Source organism: Pocillopora damicornis, chromosome 2 (genome assembly GCF_964200805.1).
Source record: "Pocillopora damicornis chromosome 2, jaPocDami1.2, whole genome shotgun sequence".
NCBI classification, from domain to species: domain Eukaryota; kingdom Metazoa; phylum Cnidaria; class Anthozoa; order Scleractinia; family Pocilloporidae; genus Pocillopora; species Pocillopora damicornis.
The window spans coordinates 17472326-17494757 of record NC_142671.1 but is presented as its reverse complement, the minus strand read 5'-3'; the positions used below and the strand labels follow the sequence as shown (position 1 = coordinate 17494757).

Genomic DNA, 22432 nt, shown 5'->3' with positions numbered 1-22432 from the left:
TAGTAATAACCCTTTACATAATTTATACAGAGAAAAGAAGAATCAAGAGTATGATTGATTAGATGCTTTGGAGAGGGGGAATGAAGTTTACATAGAGAGGGCCATGACTGAGTGAGCCCATGCAACATTGTAAGTTCCGGATCATCGTTGTCCAATTTGTAAGAAGAGAGTCTCAGTAAACGTTGCTGTTACAGTTAAAGTAGCCCTCATCCCCTACCCCCTCCAGAGAAAGAGGTCCGGACCCTCTTAGTCCCGCTGGAATTCATTTACACAGCACCAATAAACAACTACATAGCAATGTTGATTCAACATAAGATTTATTCATCACTTATAGCTCCAATTAACCCAAAATAAAGTTTGGTCTAGTTTTCAAGTCCTCTGTTGTCCAGAGTTCAGCAATATCGAAGTTTATATGGTAATCCCTGAAAAGAAGAGGGAAAAAATATAGCATGGTCAGAATAATTCTAAGACATGTTTAAACGGACAGTTCCTTTTATTTGCAAGAAGCAGAGTCCCAGGATCAGAATTTTTATTTGAAGGACGGTGTACTTTGTTTTACCATCTGGTAACTGTTTCTAGATACCCTCGAAACAGAATCTATTAACTGATATCCATAACTCATCTGTCCAACAATTCGTTCATATTTTGTTAAAACCCATTTCACTCTATTTGTTTTCGGTTTGTTTTTCGATTTTCACGTTATCAATTCTATATCAATTTTAATCCTAATCGAGAGACGGATACTTCATGAATAAAGGTTTTTCGTAGTCAAGCTGACTCTTCTTTAATCCGCGAATCGTAAGACTGAATGGGAAACAAACTTTGTGAACATTTTTCATTATATGGTGCTCAAACTTTACTCCCTCGAGATCTTAAGTTCTTCCATATTTTAGCTACAGAATTCTATTTTTTCCACTAGTTTATTTCTACCCTGAGATTTTAGGAATCACGTCGTGGATCATAAAGGAGAGATTAAACTTCGACAACACAGGTACTACTTGCTGAGTTGTTTAAACTAAGGAAAAGTAAAATCTATACAGAAATATAAGATGAGAACTATAGAGCAGAGAATAGCACTGGCACAGGGATACGATAGAGGACCATAAGGTAAAAGGAAGGCTATACTCCTCTCATTAACTAGCTAGTTGCTATGATGTGCGAAGTTATATCCTGTAATTCAATAACGAAACCAAAGGATACATTTAGTCAGACTTACCACTTAAATTTAAACTGCAGTCCGGCTCCATGATTTCCACCCCTGCTGTAAAATGACGGATAAGACACAATTTCAAACAAAGGTCGAAGCTAAGTAGGCATTTCCACGGTTTGGCTTTATTCCCCTAGTAACTGATCTTGAAAACTTTCGCCTACATGTAACTCAATGATCAGGTGTAAAACTGACTAGTCGTGACTAAATCAATCCCGTTTTTCCGCCCTTATGGAAACCTTTGTTTTTACTTGGAGTGCTCATCGGCTTCCTCTGATAATTTCCTATGATCTGTTTAGCCATTGACAATATTTGGTTTTGCCATAATTACAGTCAGTTGAAGGCACTCTGAAGGGAAGTTAAAACCGAGCAAAGGCGAACATCATCAGTCTACATCATAAGGTGAATCTGTGAACTAATCACGCAGAGGATAAACCGACTAGGGAAATGTTGTACCCATAATGATAGACATAATCATGTAGCACTTAGAACTGAGAACATTGTTCCTTACTCTTTTGTTCGGATCGACTTTACGACCCGGTGCCCTCTTCGCTCCAAATGGAACCCCAGGAGCCACAGTTGTCGCTGTCGATGAGGTCGCTATGATTCCCCCCGGAGGATTCCAGCCAGCGTTTCGACCGACTGGCCTTGAACCGGGGGAGGCCCCAGCTGGAACTGAACTGAACTCCGAGGTTTCGCTGGTGTAAATTTGCCGAGTGCTGTTCAATAGCTTCACTCGAGGTCCCTGGAAATTGGGAAAAAAGGAAAAAATTTACTCACGGTGACTTTGTGAATTCTCAAACAGAATCTTTTCTATTCTTCCAGTTCTGCGTTGAGTAAAATCGGTTCGATAACCAAACTTAAAACTGCTTCAGGGAAAGCAATACAGTTGATAGTCCGATGACGCAGTCTCAAGTTTGATGCTCTATCAACCAGGCGATGTGGTTTTCAACAAAAGGCCATATAAAGTCAAACCTTAGATTTCTAACCTTCGGTAAGCCTATATCTGCATAGTCTTTTTCCGACATCAACAGAAGAGCATCCAGGTCAATTTCGTTTTTCTAGAATAAAAGAGCAAGTATTTTTGTTTTCAAAACTAAACCATGCTAAAATAATTTTTCTCAAAGTGTCGAAAAGCTGCTCTAAGTTTACCATATCCCAAGGCAAGCTAATAATGATACAGGATTATGAACGATGATCTCCAACTCCGGCTATGAAATGCATGCAATTTTTCCCTAGACGTGTTCATGTTCGTATCGAATGTTTTTGGCACAACACAGACAGCTTAAATTTTCATATTTCCTTCCGCACCAATGCGGTGGTGCTTATTGTCAATAATTACAAATGACATTAAATGAAGTCTCTCCATAATGGTACATAGTAACTTTGCGCATTTACGGGGAAAATAAGTCAACTCTAAATTAATTTATAAAAAGTACGCTTATAACGGGTAAAGTATTGGAAACAGGTCCACATGCCTTTTTTTAAGCTTATCAAGCAAAACCAATTAAATTGCTTTTACCTGGAAAAGACTGAGATGGCTCGAGAGGGAAAGCCGTTCCAAGAACGTTTGAAGTGTATCCCCTGGATTCACACCAAATTGTTCCTCATCAGAGCCTGGTAAGGAGGTATTGCCGCTGATCATGGATGGCGCTGGCGCTGTTGAGACTGACGGAGCAGCTGACCAACCCGTTGAAAGTGCGGAATCTGGGGTATATGAATAACTCCAAACTCCAGCAACTTGAGTTCCCTCTAGAGGAAGAGAGAGGAAGGCAACCACTCGAACGTTAAATATTGAATAACTTCATCACACACCAAAAAGATTTCCTCATACAGAGCGACCAAAATCATACAAAGTTTGCCACCTTTGCAAACGGATCACAGAACATCTTATGTTTATTTTGTTATTATAATCACATTAAAGTCCTAGGCTAAGACAAACGTACTGTTGATGTACCTGTTCCTATTAACGGCGATATCCCAGGCACGGATGGAAGTGGACTGGCGGACACTCTTCTTGACGCCCTCTCTGTTCCAATTGGCCTCAGTGATGGTTTCTCCCCAGTCTCTCCTAAAGAGGAGTTTCCTGAAGCAAGGGATGTCCCTAAGGGCGAGGAATTCGGTGAGGTTGATGTTGACGGTGTTGTGGTCGGCACTGGCGATCCAGAGGTATGGGGCGGGGAGGACGACGTCGCTTCGTGAGGCAGTGGGGTAAACAGAGCTCCAGGGGTCGTGATGTACAAGGGCTGTGTGATGGGATCAGCTGGAGACACAGAAGAGGAAATATCTAGTTCTGACACGGGACCAACGGATGGTCTGGCACTAGGATGCGCGATGTCATTCCATACGCTGGGACTGAACGTCTGGCCAACATGCGATAGGATGTTGCTGATGACAGGTGGAAGGTTTGAAGACCCTGGAGAAGTGGTCACCGAGCTTATCACAGAGGAAGAGGAAGATGTTGTGACAGTAGGCGTTATATCAAGTGCACCACTCCCTGATCCCCCAGTCACTCCCATGGCAACAGAGGAATACGAAGGAGAACCCTTAACAACCCTGGATGTTTTGCTTGCCGAATTCTTCCTTGGTATTGGCTCAGTTGGAGTTTCTGGAAACAATTGTCGCTTAGCTGGAGTCGGTGGCTTCACCACACCAGAACTAGATGAACTACTTGTATTTGAGTTTCCACCTGATGGCTTCCTGACTGGTGCCGAGGCCACAGGAGCGGCGCCAGTAAGCGAGCTTGTCGCGGCTACTTGAGCAGCAGCCAGCGGTGTCTTCTTGCTGGTACTAGAGGCAGTTTGCGTGGTGCTCGCCCATCGTGCTGTGCTCGGCATGTGAGTTGAAGTAGTCACAGTGCTCTTGGCTGTGGTGGTGCTAACGGATGTGGTTACCGCAGGGTGCGACAAAGGGGCACTATTGGTAGATGGCCAAGAGCTAGACAAACTTTGACGACCAGCAGATGTTGTCGTTTTGGTGGTAGATTTCGTTTGCGCAATCTGTGTCGTAGAGGGGCCTTTGGAAGACGTGTTGGTAGGTTTAGGTTCAGACAGGGTTCTGTGATGAGAGACTGTGGATGTGACTGATGTGGTGATTGTTGTTGTTGTAGCGACAGCTGAACGGCTAATTTGAGAATGAAGGTGCTTTTTTCGAGGAAGAACGTCATTAATATCACACTCGGGATCCTTGACAAGCGCTGAGATGAGCTGGTGCGCTTGTCGAGTTGCATCGGCTGGTCCCCTGGGAAATGGAAATTACAAAACGGTGTTAGTTGCTTCCGTTGAACTCCCTTTGGAGTTTACTATCCGAGATTTTTCTGGGCCTCACAGTAAAGTATGTTCCCTTTTATCGAACAATTGACAAAGTGATTGAGCTGTCCATAAAAAAAATCAATTTGACAAAAAAGAAATAAGACTGTGCCTATACTCGTATTGGTTAATGAGCGTTTTAAGATGAGAATATGCAAAAACCTTATTGACTTTTTAGATTTACGCGTATATTTTAGAATATTTTGTGACAGTAGTATGAGGCATTTCCCATGTTGACAAAACCTCATCTTAAAATTCGGAAGGTTGGGAGAATTTCGAAATTAAAGCAAAACTGTTTCAAATTCCTCCAACCCACCTCGTATTCAAATGAAACCACGTAAGTATAGAAGAAGTCCTGTAAGGCTCAGGTCACGCAAAGCCGCCCAAAAATTGAATTTAAAAAAAAAAAACAAACAAACATGGGCAGCTACATGAGCAAGCTTAGTTTTCCGGTCACTATATTCTATTCCTCTCACAATCACTTTCGAAAATGTTGAAAGAAAAACTTACTTGATAGTAACTATACAGCTGCCAGTTGTTTTCTGTCGATTGGTATCGATATCGATGTGGGCTCCGGTTGTTTCGCGGATGGCATTAATATTGCACCCTCCACGACCAATCACACGGCTTATCACAGACGATGAAACAGACATTTTCTTAGATCTAAAAATAAAAAGCCAGAGTCAACCCACAAAAGGTGTTAACTTCACCACGATACACAGTCCATATTTTTCAGGTTTTGACAGTAACTGTTCTTCATACCTTCTTACAACTTCCTTCCAGCCGTCCTCGTGTTTTTTGCCCTTCTTTGGACTCGGTAAAGTTGACATCTTCGTAGTAGCTGTTGTGGTAGTTAGAGTAACAGCGAGACATTGAGCTGCAGCAGTGGCGACAGTGATGGGTGACAAAGCACTGTGAGGGGTGGTCTGAGTCATGATGGTGCTTGCCACTACCTTGGTGATCTCCGCCGTCTTCATAACACTGATTACATCGCTCGACCTGACAACAATGGAACAAGTCACATCAAATCTTTTAATGGAGAATTGATATTTAAGAAAGTGAGGAACAAAAAATCGTTGGTAAAAATATCTGTATATTAGGTTCATAACCATTGTATTTCATTAACCAATGCAATTCATTAATCACGAATATGACCTGAACAGACTCAATTAATCAATTTTGACCAGCAAACACTCTGCCTCACCCCAATAATTTGCAAGACAAATGTACGACCCCGTTCACTGCTGCATGTTACTGAATAAAAAATGGCAGTCAAAATGTCCAACTGTTAATCACAACAAAGAGAGCGGTGTACTTACTTTCCAGTTGAAGTGGTGGTGACAGCAGCAGTGATTGCAATACTAGTGAGCGTGTCTAAGGAACCTGTTGATGACTTTCTTGTTCTGACACCACTGACACTGTTGCTATCAATCACTGCAGAGGTGGTCAGTGGAGGGGGCAGGACACCTGCATTTACTACAAACAAGAAAAAAATCCATAATTAGTTCTGTTCTACATTCTTCCTATCCGCAGAGAACACTAAAAAGCTTTAATTATGTGTACGGTGTATTGTAGCCTTTGTCACCGTCGTAGTGCTCTGAGTGCAGGTTACCTTGTGAACATAACCATTTTTAGAATCTTTTAACAAGATCCTGAATTTCCCTTAAACTGGGAAACAAAATTTCAGATAATAATTCCCTTTAATTTTTTTTCCAGTCAGAAAAATTGTCATCCAGACCCTTTACAAACAAACTAAATAACCAAGGAAAGCGTCCTTCCAGAATTCACTTTGAACTACCAGTACTTAAAATTTGAAAAACTCTAACCACCGTTTTCAGCTGAAATCTTCCTCTCAGGCTCACTGCTATCATCACTGTTTTCTTTTTCAGCCAAGTTTTTCACATTTGTTTCAGCCTCCTTTTCTGCCTGCAGCTTCTTCTTCTTTTTCTGTTTCTTTTTGTCCCTCTTTCTGGCAGCAGCTGCCTTCTTCAACTCTTCTCGTTCTTTCTCCAAATCTATCTGCTCCAAGAGTATAGATGCATTCTTGTTGGCTTCAGCAGCCTGGCGATCTTTAGCACTAATTATGATCTCCATGTTCTTGTGACATTTATTCAAGAGCTCCTGGAACAAAAACAGAAGTCGGTCATTTCGTACCAATAAAAAACAATACCCACAAAGTTCTAAAATCCAGCCACCTAAATTTAGTTCAAAGAAGCATGATTGATACAGAGAGCACTAATTTCAAACAAACGGAGAGAATGGAGTTCTTGTCAATAAGTGGGAAACCAAATTTAAGGTAATATTTATTAAGCCTGTTGGTCCATGAATATTGAAGAGAAGTAGCATTAAGTGACTCTCAGGCAGGGCACTAGTCCAGCACAAGTAATCTCAAGCAATATTAGTCTCACTTACATTTTGCACTGTAAATATCAATTGTTGAAACCAGAAATACCACACAATAACCTATCTCTTAACTCCCATTCCAGTTTGGTAACACAAACTTATTGAAGATGACATTCTCTTCAACCACAACTGTTCACACAAATATTCTTCAAAGAGCAAAAAATTGTCTCACCTTGTCAGAAAGAGTAGAAACAAATCTTGTACATTCAGAGTCTGATGGGAACTGATGGACATGCTTAACAAGCCACTTAATAACTTTGAGGTGGCCCTTTCTAAATGCTGCCATAAGGACAGATACCTTCCTGTTGTCTTGACTATCAACATCAGCACCATAACTAAACAGCTGCTGACAGACTTCCAGATGACCACCTAAATATACAAGAGCCCTTCATGAGTAATAACTTAGGGATAACCATGTGTAAACACTAGCAATATGTGAAAATACCATTCAAATACCATTCAAATATGGAAGAGCTACCTTTTATTCCCAAGGAAAGCAAATTAAGTAACCTAGAGAGTAAGCTAAACATCTCAGGTATTTTTTTTTTTCAGTTTAAGGCCTCTAAACAAACATTTTTCTGTTTGGTAGTGGTTGTAGAATACACAATATTTGTGTGTCTGCTGTCTCTAACCACATTGTAACTAACAATGTTTCTGATAAAAATTGACATTGTACCCTCCTATACTATGTTACAGAGTAGATTTTATGTGCACACCAATCAAGGTTTAGAACTATTTTATGGTATGAATCAATCTACATGAATATTCCTTGATTACTTCCACTACCACAGTGTTAACAAGAGATCATAATACAAACAATCAAACACTCATTGATCAAAAGAGTGATAGCTACCATTAGTTGCATGTACATGTCCCTACCATTTGCTGCCAACCAAAGTGGTGAATTTCCTTTCTTGTTCTTCACATCTACCATTGCACCCCGTGACAGCAACAAGTCACAAAATTTGTAATGCCCCTTATCAGCAGCTATGGTCAGTGCTGTGTCTCGAGAGGAAGGAACAGGAGGGGCATTGACATCACATCCTTTATCAAGGAGGATTCTACCCACCTCCACATACCCACCAGAAGCAGCCTCCATAAGAGGAGTCAGACCAGTCTGTAAAACAATAACCACAAAGAAATAATTGTATATGCCTGATTATTTACAAAATTTCTGTTTTCTTCTAAAAAAACCCAGAATCAACCAGTGAAAGAATATAACACACTGATGAAGAGAGCAACATTTTGTTGCCTGATCTTCAAAGGTGGGAGGATTCCTTTTGAAAACTGTTATCCACAGCACTAAAGTAACACTACATGTATTTTCAGTAAGATTAAAGCAGTGTTTGTCAGTTGTGACTGACCAGTTTTTATATACAAGTTAAATTTTCCTTTTGATTTTTTAAGGTATTGTATGTCAATGTTGTAAATATTTTGAGAATTTTTCTCTGCAATTTTGAGACTTGGTGGAACAAATTTTTGTAGTTCAAAGGCAGAGGCTTTGCCTGGACTAAGGGTAGTAATTCTGGCATCATCTTTTTGTAAGATTTACTTTTTGTTAGGACTTAATCATTTGGATCAAGAAACAGGCACAATTTTTCTTTTTAAAAAAGAAAAGGTCCAAAAAATTTTCATACTACATAGTGGCTCATATCACATGTGAGTTTACTCAGGCATCACCATTGTGCAGGCTTCAGCTCTCTGCTGGCTTTCAACAAATAAATATCAAGAATACTCAGTTACCTTTGCACGGTGTTCAATGTTTGCCTTCCTTTCCACCAAAAGGTTCACAACTTCATGTCGCCCTTGAAAGCATGCCAGTGTTAGGGCAGTGTTCCTGTTAGTCTCAATCTGAGCATTGATGTCACTTCCCATGTCTAACAGTAGTTTAACAGCTGCTGTGTGGCCATTCATTGATGCTAACATTAATGGGGATATACCCAATTTGCTTCCAGTGCGAGAATTGATCTCAGCTCCATGGCTCAGTAAGAGTTTAATGATACCAACATATCCTCCTGATGCTGCTAGACTGAGCGGAGTGTAATCTGAGACATTACGGTGTTCAAAGTTGGCCCCTTTGGCAATTAGTAGCTCCACCACCTGAGGAAAAATTGTAACCTTTTTGATTAACACAGAGACCAAAATGTATGTAAAATGTTTAAGTAAGGACATTATCTTTCAAACTATTTGATGTCCATCTGAAAAGTATTTATTGAGATTTTTCCTGCAAAAAAAATATTTTTTCTGACCTCACCAAAATTCATGTAAATGATCATGAAATAAAAAAAGAAGTATCTCGAGCATAATAAAATTTGCTTGATCATGCTGGAAAAATTGTCTTTAAATGCTGCACATACATATTTGAGAGAAGAAATCACTTATAGCAGTTCCAAATACAAGTACATGTATCACAAACCTCTTGCCTGCCACCAGAGCATGCTAGGGAAAGTGCAGTGTCTTTAGTTCGATCTGACTGGGCTTCAATATCTGCTCCATTATCTAACAAGATCTCAACAGTTGAGGCATGGCCAGCTGTGGCAGCCAAAATTAAAGGAGTACAACCTATACAAAGAAAAATAAAAGGAAAAATTTGCAAGAAAATTCTACAAAATTCCCAGCAACAGTGCCCAGGACCAAGTCATACATACATGTACAGTATGTAACAAATCCCTTCCTGACAATCAGGCTAATTGGAGGTCTATATGCAAAATGAGGTGGTAACATCTCAGTGAGAAATCTAAACATTAGAGGACAAAAGTAATGAACATAAATGCACAACAAGATATGGTTTTCTCCCAGAAAAGTATAGTTAACTGAGAAGCTGTTGTACATTGTACACAAGATATCTTAAAACCCCTTCAATACAAAGGAATAAACCTCAGATTTTTTTTAAAATCAGTTTTTAAAAATAATATAGTGAAAATTTAATTATACGTTGAAATTTTGTTGCCACATTCCTTAGCATGATAGGTCAAGAAAACCTACAACCATATTGAAAATTTTTATTTCAAAGGACTTTGAGATGATGTTCGAGGACCTTTGACAACTTGTAACAAAGGTATAAAATAAAATATCATTCTATTCAAAAATGAATCAACCACTCTACCTTTCTTGTCTCTGTGCTCAATATCAGAGCCTTTAACAAGGAGAAGAGTCACCAATTCATCATGACCTCCAGCAGCTGCCAAAGTGAGTGCAGTGTCTGAGTTACTGTCTGTTTGCTGATCCACATCAATCATAGGAGGAAACTGAGGCGAAGCAGGAGATGGGGTGGGTGTTAGTGGTACTGATGATGTACTAAGGTCTGGAGGAGTAGGTGGACCACTGTTATTGCTTGAATCTAAAAAGAAAACAAAATATATATACATGTAAGTACCTCTACAGATTGAAATAGTAAAAACTTTCAGTATGTGCAACAAAATTTGTGGATTTCCAAAACAGTTCCAAAACTTTGGTTAAAAAAATTATATATTTGAGGAGGGTCATTCAGATATCACTTTGAAGCACTAAGACTGCTATATATTTGAAACACAATGTGATATGTAAAAACCAAATAAATACCTTCAGATAGCATGTCTCCAATGGTCTCATGAAGAGTCTGAGCAGGTTCTGCAACCATTAAACCTTCAATGCCATCTTGATCATCAGTAATCCCACCAGTAACAGTACCCACAGAGAAGGGTGATGGAGGCAAGGCAATTTCCTCTCCCTCAAGATTCAGTGCTGATACTTCATCATTGACACTCTGGAGAAGCTCAGGAGGTATATTCTCCAGTGAGAGGTTGGCACTCTTCAAGGCTTTGGCTAACTTCCCTTGAATAAGCTGCAGCTTCTCACAAATGACAACCTTGTTATCAGTCTGCACAGCAGTTGAAGTCATGTTTGTTGACATGTCAGACATTGACTGGCTTACAGATGACATGGTGGAAGAAGTGGAGCAAGAAGTAGTTGGCATTTCTGGCACAACAAAGTTGGCAGGGGTGTTCAACAGAAGAGGTGAATGGGGTGACAAAGGGGTGTTTGACAGCTGGTTTAAAAGCTGCTGGTTTTCCATCAATACCTCTGCGGTCATATCAGGTAGATCAGGATGTTCCATTACTGGAGGTTGAGTAGCATGAACAGGAGGCACTCTGGGTGGTGGCACAGTTGGAGTGGGAAGAGTAGCAGGCATTGAATGAAGTGGTAGTTCTGGAGGGTTGGAAACAATGGGGTTCTCCAAGAGGAAGCATATTACTGCTGCATGGCCTCCTTTGGCTGCCTCTATCAAAATGTTGGAATTATCCTATGGTACAATGAAAAAAAAATGTGACATATTTTTATACACAAATTTGGTTCACATGTATCAAAATTGTTACCTACTAATTTGTCAAACTAGTAGTTGCTCTAGAAGGGATATTAGACAGGAAATCATAGACACTCAATGCTACCGATCTAAAGTAAATCTAGTAATTTGTAGTTCTCACCTTTAACTTATGCAAAGGGTCAGCACCATGTGCTAAAAGCAACTCTACCACTGCCAAGTGCCCACCAGCACAAGCAAGAGAAAGAACAGTGTGATCATTCACAGTGGTCTGTCGGTTGACATCAGCTCCTACAAAGAAATGTCAAACTCAGGTAAATCCTCATTCACCGTATCCACCTTACCTATGTCCACACAGCTTTCACAAAGAACCACAATAAATCATAATTTGTATTGTTGGGAATGTCATCAATAACTAACCTCTACTGATGAGAAACTGCACTGTACAAAGATGTCCAGCTCTTGCTGCTTTCATGAGAGGTGTGCGGCCAGCTTCAGACTCATGCTCCTGTTAGAAAGACAGATCAGTTTCACAAATTAAACCCATAGCATTAATTAGATGTTGGTAATGCTATTACAAGTATACTTCCCAGCCCCAGCATTACCAGGCAAGATTCAAGTTGTGAACTACAGAAACCTTACCAGTTCAGCTCCAGCAGATAGTAGAACATCAGCAACATCGGTGTGGCCATTCTCACATGAAAATGACAGTGGGGTATCACCAGTTGCAGTTGTTGCATTAACATTAGCCCCTATAAATTAAAACTCAAGTTGTATAATTTTTTGTCCTTTAAAATTACGATGCAAATTTTACAAATTTATCAAATTTAGGAGAAAAAAAAGAAAACCCAGGCCAACCACAAAAAAAGAACTCTAAAATGTAACTAACCAAATACAAACATACAAGTTTCTTTTGGTCTTTCAGGCAGTTTGTTGATATTACAGTGGAAGCCTCTGCACTTATTTGCTCATTATTTTGTTTTACTCCTTTTTCATTTCCCAGTAAGGGAACCTACAAAACTTCTCTTGGCTAATCTTTCACATGCAAGACAAGTGGATGCAGATTCTTTGAACATTATTTAGCTAAGTGTGTTGATGCCACCCTTGGTTTTCTTGATAAACACTACATGTAAAATAAGAGCACACATTCCCACTCTGAAAAAGTAAGCTGAATCTAGATCACATGATCCATGTACCTTGTTCTAGCAAGAATTTAACCAGATCAACATGTCCTTCCTGAGCAGCTTCCATGAGGGGAGTTGACGAGCCCTGTTCAATAGTAGCACCTGTCAAGAAGACACAAAAGTCAAAATATTGCAAAGATCCTGTCATTGACTTTTCCATTTTAAGTCACTCCTGGTTAAGTATTGATAGAAAGCAAACTAACAACTGTACCTGCTTGAAGAAGAAATGCAGCTACATCTTGAAAACCACCACAACAAGCCAAACTCAAAGCTGTCTCTTGAGTTTCCTCTGTTTGTGCATGAATATCAGCTCCTAGAGCAAAGAGAAGTTTCAGTGTTACAAGAATTAACCTTACAAGGCAAAGCCCCAAGTTTAAGACCTGAAATGATTGTCAAATTAATATTTACCATGCTCGAGTAGCAGTGCAACCATATCGAGATGTCCTTCCCGTGAAGCTTCCATAAGAGGGGTATACCTGACACACAAACAGCATTTATATGTAACCTGTACTGTACTACATGTACTTGAAAGATAAGGTAAATGCAAATATACCTTGGAGGGGCAAAATGCTCTCTTCTAGAATGTTCAATATGGTCATAACTGTAAGTATGTCACTTTTCTATATTTCAATTATCATACCATTCTACTATTCTACAGTGCAGATGATTGTGCAATATATTGGGGGATGTTTGTATTTTAGATGCATCTATATTGGGGCTCATGCTTGTTTTTTAGATGTATCAAGCAAACCACAAGGTTCTGCAAGTGGCCACTTATCCTTGGTACTGATCACAACAATTTCAATTGATGCTATTAAAAGCAAGCTCTCTTAATCATCCCCTTCAAATTTATCTTGTGAACAAATTTCTTTACAAGTACAAGTCAGAAGATTGTTAGAATTTTCTATGACCAAAACAACTATACTTTCTCTTTGCATACCCTTCATCATTGACTTCTTCTAGGAATGCTCCTCTCTTAATAAGCAAGTCAGCCAGTTCCACATGTCCACCACAAGCTGCCAATGTCAAAGGTGACTCAAAACTATCAGCTGGCATGTTAACCTACAAAATAACCATAAGGGAATTTACTATAATTTGCCACAACTTCATTCACTTTCCAAGCAAATAAGCCAAGTTTGTTCCTACCTGTGCTCCATGATCTAGGAGAAGTCTGGCCACTTCCACGTGTCCATCCATGGAAGCTTCCATCAGCGCAGTGTGCATTTCATCTGTCTTGTGCTCTTGATCAGCTCCAGCATCAAGCAAAAACTTGACCATTTCAAGGTGACCTTGTGTGGAGAAAATGCTTACCATTACTAATGAAAGACTTTGTCACTTGATGCACATATAAAACAATCAATCAATCAATCAATCAAACTCTTTGAATCTCCTGAAAATTTGTTTTGGCCTTTATCAATTGGAGACACAGTAGTCTAATGGTGGTTATTGCTCTGGACTTGGGGTCAAGACCAGGCTGGGTCATTGTGTTGTGTTATTAAGAAAAAACACTTTACTGTCGCAGTGCCTCTCTTCACCCACAAGTATAAATGGGTACTGCCAAATTGTCAGAGAAGCCTAATAAAATGATAGAGGGTAATCTTGCACTGGACTAGCACTTCCTCCATGGGGGAGTACTAATAGTCCTAGTTGCTTCATGCTATTAAGACCAGGATCAGCTCTGGCTGGATGGACCACATGGCTTTACTACAGACTCGACCTTCATCACAGGTCTATCTACATCCACAGCTCAATTCAGACAGTGTATAAGGGAAGGTGAATTACTCCAAAATAACTTTTAAAAATATCCTGTCACAATCATAGGAATCAAAGCTTCACATCTTGCTATCAAATGTACTTCATTTACTAAAAAAACCCCACCAGTCATACAGTGTGATCATCTACAAGTATGTGAAAGTGAGATAGGTCAGAGCAACAATAGTTAATGTTAGAGTCAGGAGAGAATTTGTTCCCTTGGGGCACATCTAAAAGTACATCAAGAAAGCAGACAAATAATGCTTGAAAAAGAATCAAAATGAGACATAGGCAAACCCTACCAGCAAAATTATTATTTTAAAAAGTGTTGCTCAAGTTCATCCATTCCCTTACCTTTATAGCATGCCAGTGTCAATGCACTCTCCTTGAACTCATTTGAATGCGAGTTAATACAGGCACCTCTCTCCAATAACATCTTTGCAACACTGACATGTCCACCACTTGCTGCTTCCATCAGGGGGGTGTGACCATTCTCATTGTGGGCTTCAATATCAGCACCATGATTTAGTAACACTTCTACCACATCTTCATAGCCACCACAGCAGGCATAGATGAGTGCAGTATTACCAGCTTGTGATTGTGAATTAACATCAGCAGTGTGCTCAAGTAACAGTCTTACAATGTCTATATAACCACCACTAGAAGCTTCCATCAAAGGGGTACAATCTCCTTTGCTCCCACGATCATCGACACTTGCATTCATTGCAAGCAGTACTTGGGCAAGTTCATAATAACCTTTTGGGAAAAAAAGATTAGGATACCACAGAATTTTTCAAAAGTAGGTTAACTTCATGAAACAGAGAGATAAAAGGTAGCTGTTCAGCCCTTCTTGCTCTTTTACAGACAAGAGGAATATCCCAAGGGGGGTCATGAAAACAATGGGTGGGTGGATGGAGACTTAAGCCAGCTTCCCATTTTTGTTGACAACCTTACAATGTCAGGGAACTAATCAATGAAAGTACCTGCTGAGCAAGCTAAAGAGAGTAGACTCTCTCCTTCATCAGTTGGTTCATGTACACTCCATCCTTCTTCTAGCAGTTTGCGCACAGCACTGACATCCCCTTCAAGGCAAGCTTCTGCAAGACTCCGAGCTCCTGTTTAAACACACCAGAAAGTTAGATAATATCAGCTCCACCCTAAAACTGCAACAGACAGTTTATCAAAAGAATGTGGGAATCTTTGCGAAATTGTACAGTCCCCAATTCAAATCCTAGAGATAAATTCAGATTTTAATTTTTTTCCATACATATAAGATGCTACCATTTTTTCATATCTCTTGACCATCTTTGGGTAAGTATTTCCCAACACAACACTTTTTTCATTACTGAACTTAACAGTATAAAAGATGCTTGTCACAGATACATATAAATAAATTAATGGCAAAGCTCACAAAGGAGCTCTTGGCTGTGAAGTAATTATTGTTTCTGTACCTGTTCCTATTGTCAGAACCAATGCTTTTTTAAAGAGTGGTATATCAAGTTCTTAAAGTGAACCCTGGTTAAAGTGATCTTAAACTACTTTAATTTGCATATATTTAAGTATCATTTTAGGAAGCATGCATACAGAGGAAAATAGTAGTCAGCCACGTTTACAACAAACGATTTTGACCTGAAGTTCCCATTGAACTCAGCTTAGTTAAAGAGATTATTGACCAATATTTACATGTACCTTTGAATCACTTATGAGGTGACAAACCTGAATCAGCAGTTGTTTGTCCAGCCGATGATGGCAACCCATTATTTTGGCTTCTCATTCGGGTCAAAGCAGCTGCAGCCTCATCAAGTGCGCAGCTAACAGATGAAGTTAATCGGCGAAGTACTTCAGGATCAGTAAATGCTTTTCCATCTGCCAATTTACCAACACCTTGGAGATAAAAGGTGAAGTGATTTCTTTACCACGACCCAAGCTATAGAAGCTTTTACAACACTGCCTTATTTATAAGTAAAGGAGACCTACAGTTGGAATATTGTCTGAGACAGATTGTGTGTTTCCAGAAAATATCCATACCCCCACCACGGAGGGAATTTCATATAGGACCCCCCCACCCCTTCGGATTTTCCATTTTGGGGTAGCAGTGGTAGCCCCCCCACCCCTCTGGAATTTCCAAAGAATTTTCTACCACCCCCTATACCCCCTGGAAATATATTTTTTTCTTGTAGCAAACAACAAACAAGAGGGACGTGTGATTTTGTCGCGTGTATATTCGAGAGATGGCGTACACGCGCAAGGTAAACGTCGCTAACTAGCTTAAACTTAATGTTTGCTTTATTTTTAAATACAATACTTATCCTTAAACATTTAACACAGTATTCTCAATACATGAAAGGAGAAAAAAACTGTACAAGTCGCAACAAAACACTTTTGAACTGTTAAGTTTGTACAATGTACTGAGAAAATTGCGTGCACTTGAAATGGAAACGTTCGAAATCACATTGAGCAACATAAATTTGTACAAAATTGTGTCATAAATAAGAGAGCAAAAGAGAAAACCGAGTCAGCAGTAAGTTATTTTGAATTCATCTTTCCAAATTCCAGCCTCTAATGTAAAATTTCTTCACACAAGCATTGATTCTTGTTAACAGCGGGTCGATAATTTCGTCCGATTGTGCATAAACAAACCTTGGCTAGTTACCAGTCCCACGCGCATATATACAAAGCCCTGGATCCTAATGTTTCTCAATGTTACTATCAACTGTTTTCTACTACGGTACGACTGTACTTATCATTCATTGTAACATCGCAAGCAAGTAAGCCATAAAGAAATCGTCAAGTCTCCTACACATTATGATGCAACAGAATTAAGCTCAGTGCAGATCAAAATTAATAGATGGCTGGAGTCAATAAGGGGTTGTGAATGGTAAATTTATGCGAAACTTTGCGAGACAGCGAGACCAGCGTTTTTTTTTTTTTTTTTTTTGCGAGACCGAGACAGTTATTTGTAAATTTTACGAACGCGAAACGTGTTATGACCGAGGAAAATCCCTAGGTAACCACTCCTGTTGGTTGTAATCTTTGGAGACTGGTAACGAGTAATGGCGGCTCCGTTCGAAAAACAAAGTGATTCTCTTCTTTATTTGATGTTATTTATGTTCCAAAGCGCTACAAGGATAAAAGAAAACTTTCTTTTGCTGCAGAACTGTTAGAAGCATCGTAATTTAACAAATTAAACTTCAGAACGTCCCACTAAAGTAGGTAAAAGGCGCCAACTAACATACGAAGAAAGTCGATCGACTTCCTACCCTCTGGACGAAAATTTCGCCTCTTACCCCCCATCCCCTCTGGAATTTCCTGGGACTTTGACCCCCCCACCCCTCTGGAATTTCCAATTCCCTCCGTGGTGGGGGTATGGATATTTTCTGGAAACACACATTGATCATTTGTTCAGTCGTGAGTTTCTATAGAGAGCACTTGTTTATCATGACTCTTTTGTTTCTTGCGTCCACCATTTTTTAAAAAAAGAGGTTATGTACTCACAAATTAACCACAATACCTATCTACTGTTATATAATTATCATATGTCATCTACACCATGTTGCTCCTTTATGTCCTAATAGACAGCAATAAACCCACTCTTCAGCATTAATAGCTCAAATATTGAGAAAAAAATAAACAAATAAACCACACTTTGAAGCACCATCTTTGAACTGCTCCACTTAAAAATTTCAACCAGCAGCCTACTTCTTTAGCCACAAGCCTGCCTTATGGACTGACAACATGTATGCACTGTAAAAAGTTTTACTGTAAATAGTAGAAATTTGTAATTGGGACTGCCAACATAATACCATTTAAAAAAGAAAAATTTGTCTTGGCTTTTATTGTTTAAATGAAATTGTAACATAAAAAAACAAAGGGATAATGGAAGTACAAGTCAAACATCTTAAATTGCATCATCCTTTGATTCACATGTCTGAGAAAAATTAAGTAATGAAATTCCTCTGATTGCATCATCCTTTCATTCTCCTTTCTCAGACAAATAAAATAAGGCAATTCAAAGGAAACACACCTGCAGCTTCCAAAAGCGTCTCTAGACGTGCCTGAGTCTCTGGGTCCATCTTCCTTAAGTCATTACTCAGACCATCAGAACCAGAAAGCATGAGCTTTGAAGTGAGTTCACTCCTTTTGGCTCTAAGAATGTACTCCATCTACAAACAACAGAATGTAGTTATGCTTTGTCAGGGTTCATTTATACATTACAGAATCCTGTAAAGTAGAGGCAACGGACACATGAAGGATATTTACTATCTCCATTAATTATCAACTCAAGATGCAGTCAAGAATATGAAAAATAAAACTGATAACTATCAAAATTTGCTTTAAAGGAAAATTGTATCTCCGTTAAACTTAAAATAAAACCCTAGCTTTGTCTACTTGCGGGATCAAAGACCACTTCCATCATGGTGAATCAAAGGAGTCCATTAATACTTGTTTCTCCTTTTATTACCAAAAAGAAAATCCTAACATGGTCAAGAGAAGTGATCCCCTAGATAATGAGTTAAAGGAGCCATTAAATACTTAATCTAAGAACATTCCCAATGACCCAAATGATCTCAGAGGTTTACTTGACTTGTCTAGCCATTACAGGATTCTGGAACATGCCATGAATGTTAAATCTGACCTTGGCACCATATAACCACTACTGAATTTGTACGCAGGCCAAAGATCAGCATTTCCACGCAAACACTATACAACTGCACTATTAATCCTTTCACAAGGATTATGACCTTACAACATGAATAGGTTTTCACTACAGTCTATTTAACAGAACCCTGAACTGCACAGATGTTATCATCCCACAAAGGAAATGGCCATACTGAAAATAACGACGAACATCATAGAAATGTTAAAAGAGATGGCAATGTTCCTTTCGTGGTTTCTAGATGAAGGGCATTGTGTAATAAAGTACAGAGTCAGTTTGCAAAGTGTATATCAATGACTGAAAATGTATCATTTTGTAGCAAACTTGAAGTATACAAACTTCTTGAAATGTGGTGCCATCATTGAAATTTAAATAAAAATATGTCATCAGGAATTGTTACATCTAAATTGGAACTGGGGTCTTCACACAGTACTCAGAATATCACAATTTAAGGGTTCTGAAGATAAAGAAAACAAAAAAAAACCCTAGATTGCTCTACATAATATTTATGCTTGTTAGACATCTGAAACAATAGTTTAAACTGAAGGTGACAGATAAATCAGAGAAAAGTTCTGTATTATGTTCAACATCACTGCCTAAGCAAGTATTCCTACACAAACATTTCATGTGAGTGAGAAAGACAATTTCAATTAAGACAACTTTATCCACATAAAAGAAGTAAAAATAATTTGTGAAAATAGGGATATACTTGAAAACATTAGAAGAAAGCACCAGTCCCGAATCAACGTGGTTATGTAATTCATGTTGTTCCTCGAGGCAAAATACAATCGCAACTTCTTAATAGTTGTGAAGGACATACCATTTAGTGACATATTTCGGAACTCAAAGCACAACTGAACATCACTTTCCATTGATCAAATAATTTCCTCAACTGGTATATTTTCCGCCATCGTTCGACAAGACATGAGAAGTAAGGACACGATATTTACTGTGGCACTAAAACACGCACAGTGGGTCATAAAATTCTTCGACGCAAATAGGAAATAAACAATTTTCATTTTCCGCAAATTGAGGTTACCTAATAATTAAGAGAAAACTAATGAAAAAAAGTAATTCAATAAAGAAAGGAAAAGCCTATAGTTTCTAACGAATGACGATAAAAATTCTACGAATCTACAAGTTTTAAACCACTCCTCCGGCACGTGTTGAGACTTCGGTAATGATTCGCGTAGCGAAAGGTAGCGATCACAAAATATTATATTAGTGGTAAAAATCTACATTCTTCTTCTACTAAGCGCCCCGAACGACTTAACGTTCCTGAGAATGAATTATTACTCAGACATACACTATAAGATTTCACATTATTGAAGTCTTAATTTGGAATAAGAGACTGCCAGCAGAAGGACATCGCACTCACTCAATTTCTCTTGAAGAGAAATGTACACGCAGACAAAATTCAACTTACAAAGAGACTTGTCGTGTTATTTCCTTGCAATTTTATCGAAAAAATTCCTTAAACCCTTCATCAAAAGATAAAGAGTACCATCACAACAGGGTAAATAGACTGAACAAACTTCTTCTCAAATATTACGGCAAAGAACATGACACTGTTTTCGAGCTAACCGTTCGCTTTTATCGCACGAATATAACAAAGGACATTATTGCTACAGATCATACCACCATTTCTCCCAAAAAATGAACTATTTTACACTAGAAATTTCTCTCATCGGCGACTCTGTTTTCTTCAAAACAAATATTTTCTATCATAAGTCGAAGGGTTAGCTTTTATAGCTTTAATATTAATCATGGAGTTAGAATAATTAACATACCAAGAACATTTTTCCTCTCTTTCAGAAAGGGAAAATGTCCTTAAGAACTCTTTAACCGAATAAAATAAAAACATAATAACACACAAAAATTATCAAATGGTATGAAATCGCCATTACCGCTGAATGTTCGGCGCTTTCGTCGTCCAAATCATCATCTTCCTCGTCTGAAGAATCCGAAATCGATGGCGACCTTTCGTTCGGAAAAACCGCGGTTGAGTTTACCACTGACTTCTGTTGTTGATGAACAGACATTATCTACAAGTTTTCACTGCTATATACAAGTAGTCTTAAATGTTTTCTTGGCATATTACAGTCGTTACTTAATGTGAAAATGCGAAGATTTGTTCACATTCTCGCCAAGATCCGCCATGTTTCAGGCATCACGGTGACAATGATTCTCGGAAAACCCCGGATATATGTAAATGGCGGCTCTGAGATTGCGCAGAGGCAAATCGAGAACGTGGTGGTCAATGTAGTGTTGGTTGGTCCTTTGGTCGCCAAAATTTATGTCTGGAACTAATGAAACTTAGGCAGATTTTCTATCCTCTGTTAGCGTAGCTGAAAAATTTAATTTGACGAAAAGATCGAATAAGTTTTGTACTGAAATTATAGCTTTTCACACGATTATTTAGATTATAGATATAGAAACCGGTATCAAGCCTACGAGATCATGTGGGAAGCACCCTTCGAATAAAATCCCCTTTTTTAAACTTGACCAAATAAAACCCCAAATAATTTCGTAAGGGAAAGGTAGACGTAAAAGATAGTTCAGAGAAACAAAATAAAAAACGTGTGCGCAAAGGGCTATCGGGAGTTCATCGTTCAACAAGTACATCAGAAAAAAATAATATTTAGGTAATTCACGATTGAAAACTATTTTGAAACACACGAAAATGATTCCAGACTATTGAAAGATGACTGAGCCAGGGGAGAATATGGAGTTAATTGTTTTGTTTGTTTACCAGACTCAATTAAAACTAAAAAGATAAGAACCGACGATGATCAAAGGTATTTGGAAATAAACGAATAAATGGGACACGTTTCTAAAGAAACTGTGGTGCTATGGCAGTGGGGTTTTTTTTCGCAAGTTTATTTGCAAGGTAACGTGTGATCGAATTAGCCCTCCGCTCTGACAAAGGGCTAACGCTCCAAATGTCAGCCATAAAACTTTTTACGGTGATCAATATACATTATCAACTCAGCTGATAGAACCAAATTATCGTGTATTTGAAGATAAGTTCTCCGCAACTATGGATACATCGTCAATTATCGGTACTTTCGGAGAATAAAAATTCCGCAACGCTCTCGATTATTTAATCACTGATCCGATTTCATCCCGAGACCATGAAATGCGGGAAAAGAAGTTTAGTTTTATGGTCTCTGGGATTTCTTCGATTAATTTTACTGCGCGGGCTGTTTTTCGAAACTGCTCAGACAAGATATGCTACTAAACGACTGATCATACTATACAATTTACCCTATTTACCGCGTTGGTGTTTCTGAGTTCACAAAGTATTTGTTTAACTTCTGGCATGTTTGACATTGCGAAGATAAGTTCTGCAATAGAGGCTCGATTTCAGCCGTTTTCTGGTATCCGATCTTCGATCCTCCCGAGAAAGAACTCTTTGGAAAAGGAGGTAAGAGCGGTTCATTTCCCGATCAGCGGTTAATCATCGTTCCGAAGCCCATTTATATTACGTCTATTGCGTACACATCACGAGTGCAACACGAGGTTATGTGGTCAGACTCTAATCAGAGTTGCTAGACTGTTCGTAGCCAATTACTTCCCACGATCATCGTTATCTAATACTGAAGTGTTTCAGAAGCTCCC

The 22432-nt window shown here is 38.9% G+C and overlaps 1 protein-coding gene across 4 annotated transcripts; it reads right to left on the bottom strand.

The window, feature by feature from the left end:
* Positions 1-300: 300 nt before the first annotated feature.
* LOC113668610 (ankyrin repeat domain-containing protein 17) lies at positions 301-21012 on the bottom strand. 4 transcript variants are annotated; one of them, XM_027184554.2, is made up of 29 exons: positions 20719-21012; positions 18179-18317; positions 15871-16038; positions 15138-15269; positions 14509-14910; positions 13549-13691; positions 13343-13464; positions 12811-12878; positions 12614-12715; positions 12415-12504; positions 11861-11970; positions 11639-11726; positions 11382-11509; positions 10480-11200; positions 10025-10258; positions 9335-9480; positions 8662-9018; positions 7798-8035; positions 7091-7287; positions 6342-6636; positions 5835-5991; positions 5278-5514; positions 5026-5178; positions 3165-4447; positions 2730-2959; positions 2197-2268; positions 1719-1952; positions 1217-1261; positions 301-422 (listed from the first exon to the last, which is right to left on the bottom strand). In XM_027184554.2, the coding sequence occupies exons 1-28, from the start codon at positions 20851-20853 to the stop codon at positions 1226-1228; spliced, it is 6417 nt and encodes a 2138-aa protein (XP_027040355.2). In that variant the 5' UTR covers positions 20854-21012; the 3' UTR covers positions 301-422; positions 1217-1225. The 4 variants fall into 4 exon arrangements, with proteins under 4 accessions (XP_027040355.2, XP_089052438.1, XP_027040362.2 ...); XM_089196312.1 differs by having other exon boundaries at positions 1217-1258; XM_027184561.2 differs by having other exon boundaries at positions 6345-6636.
* Between the last annotated feature and the right edge of the window lie 1420 nt (positions 21013-22432).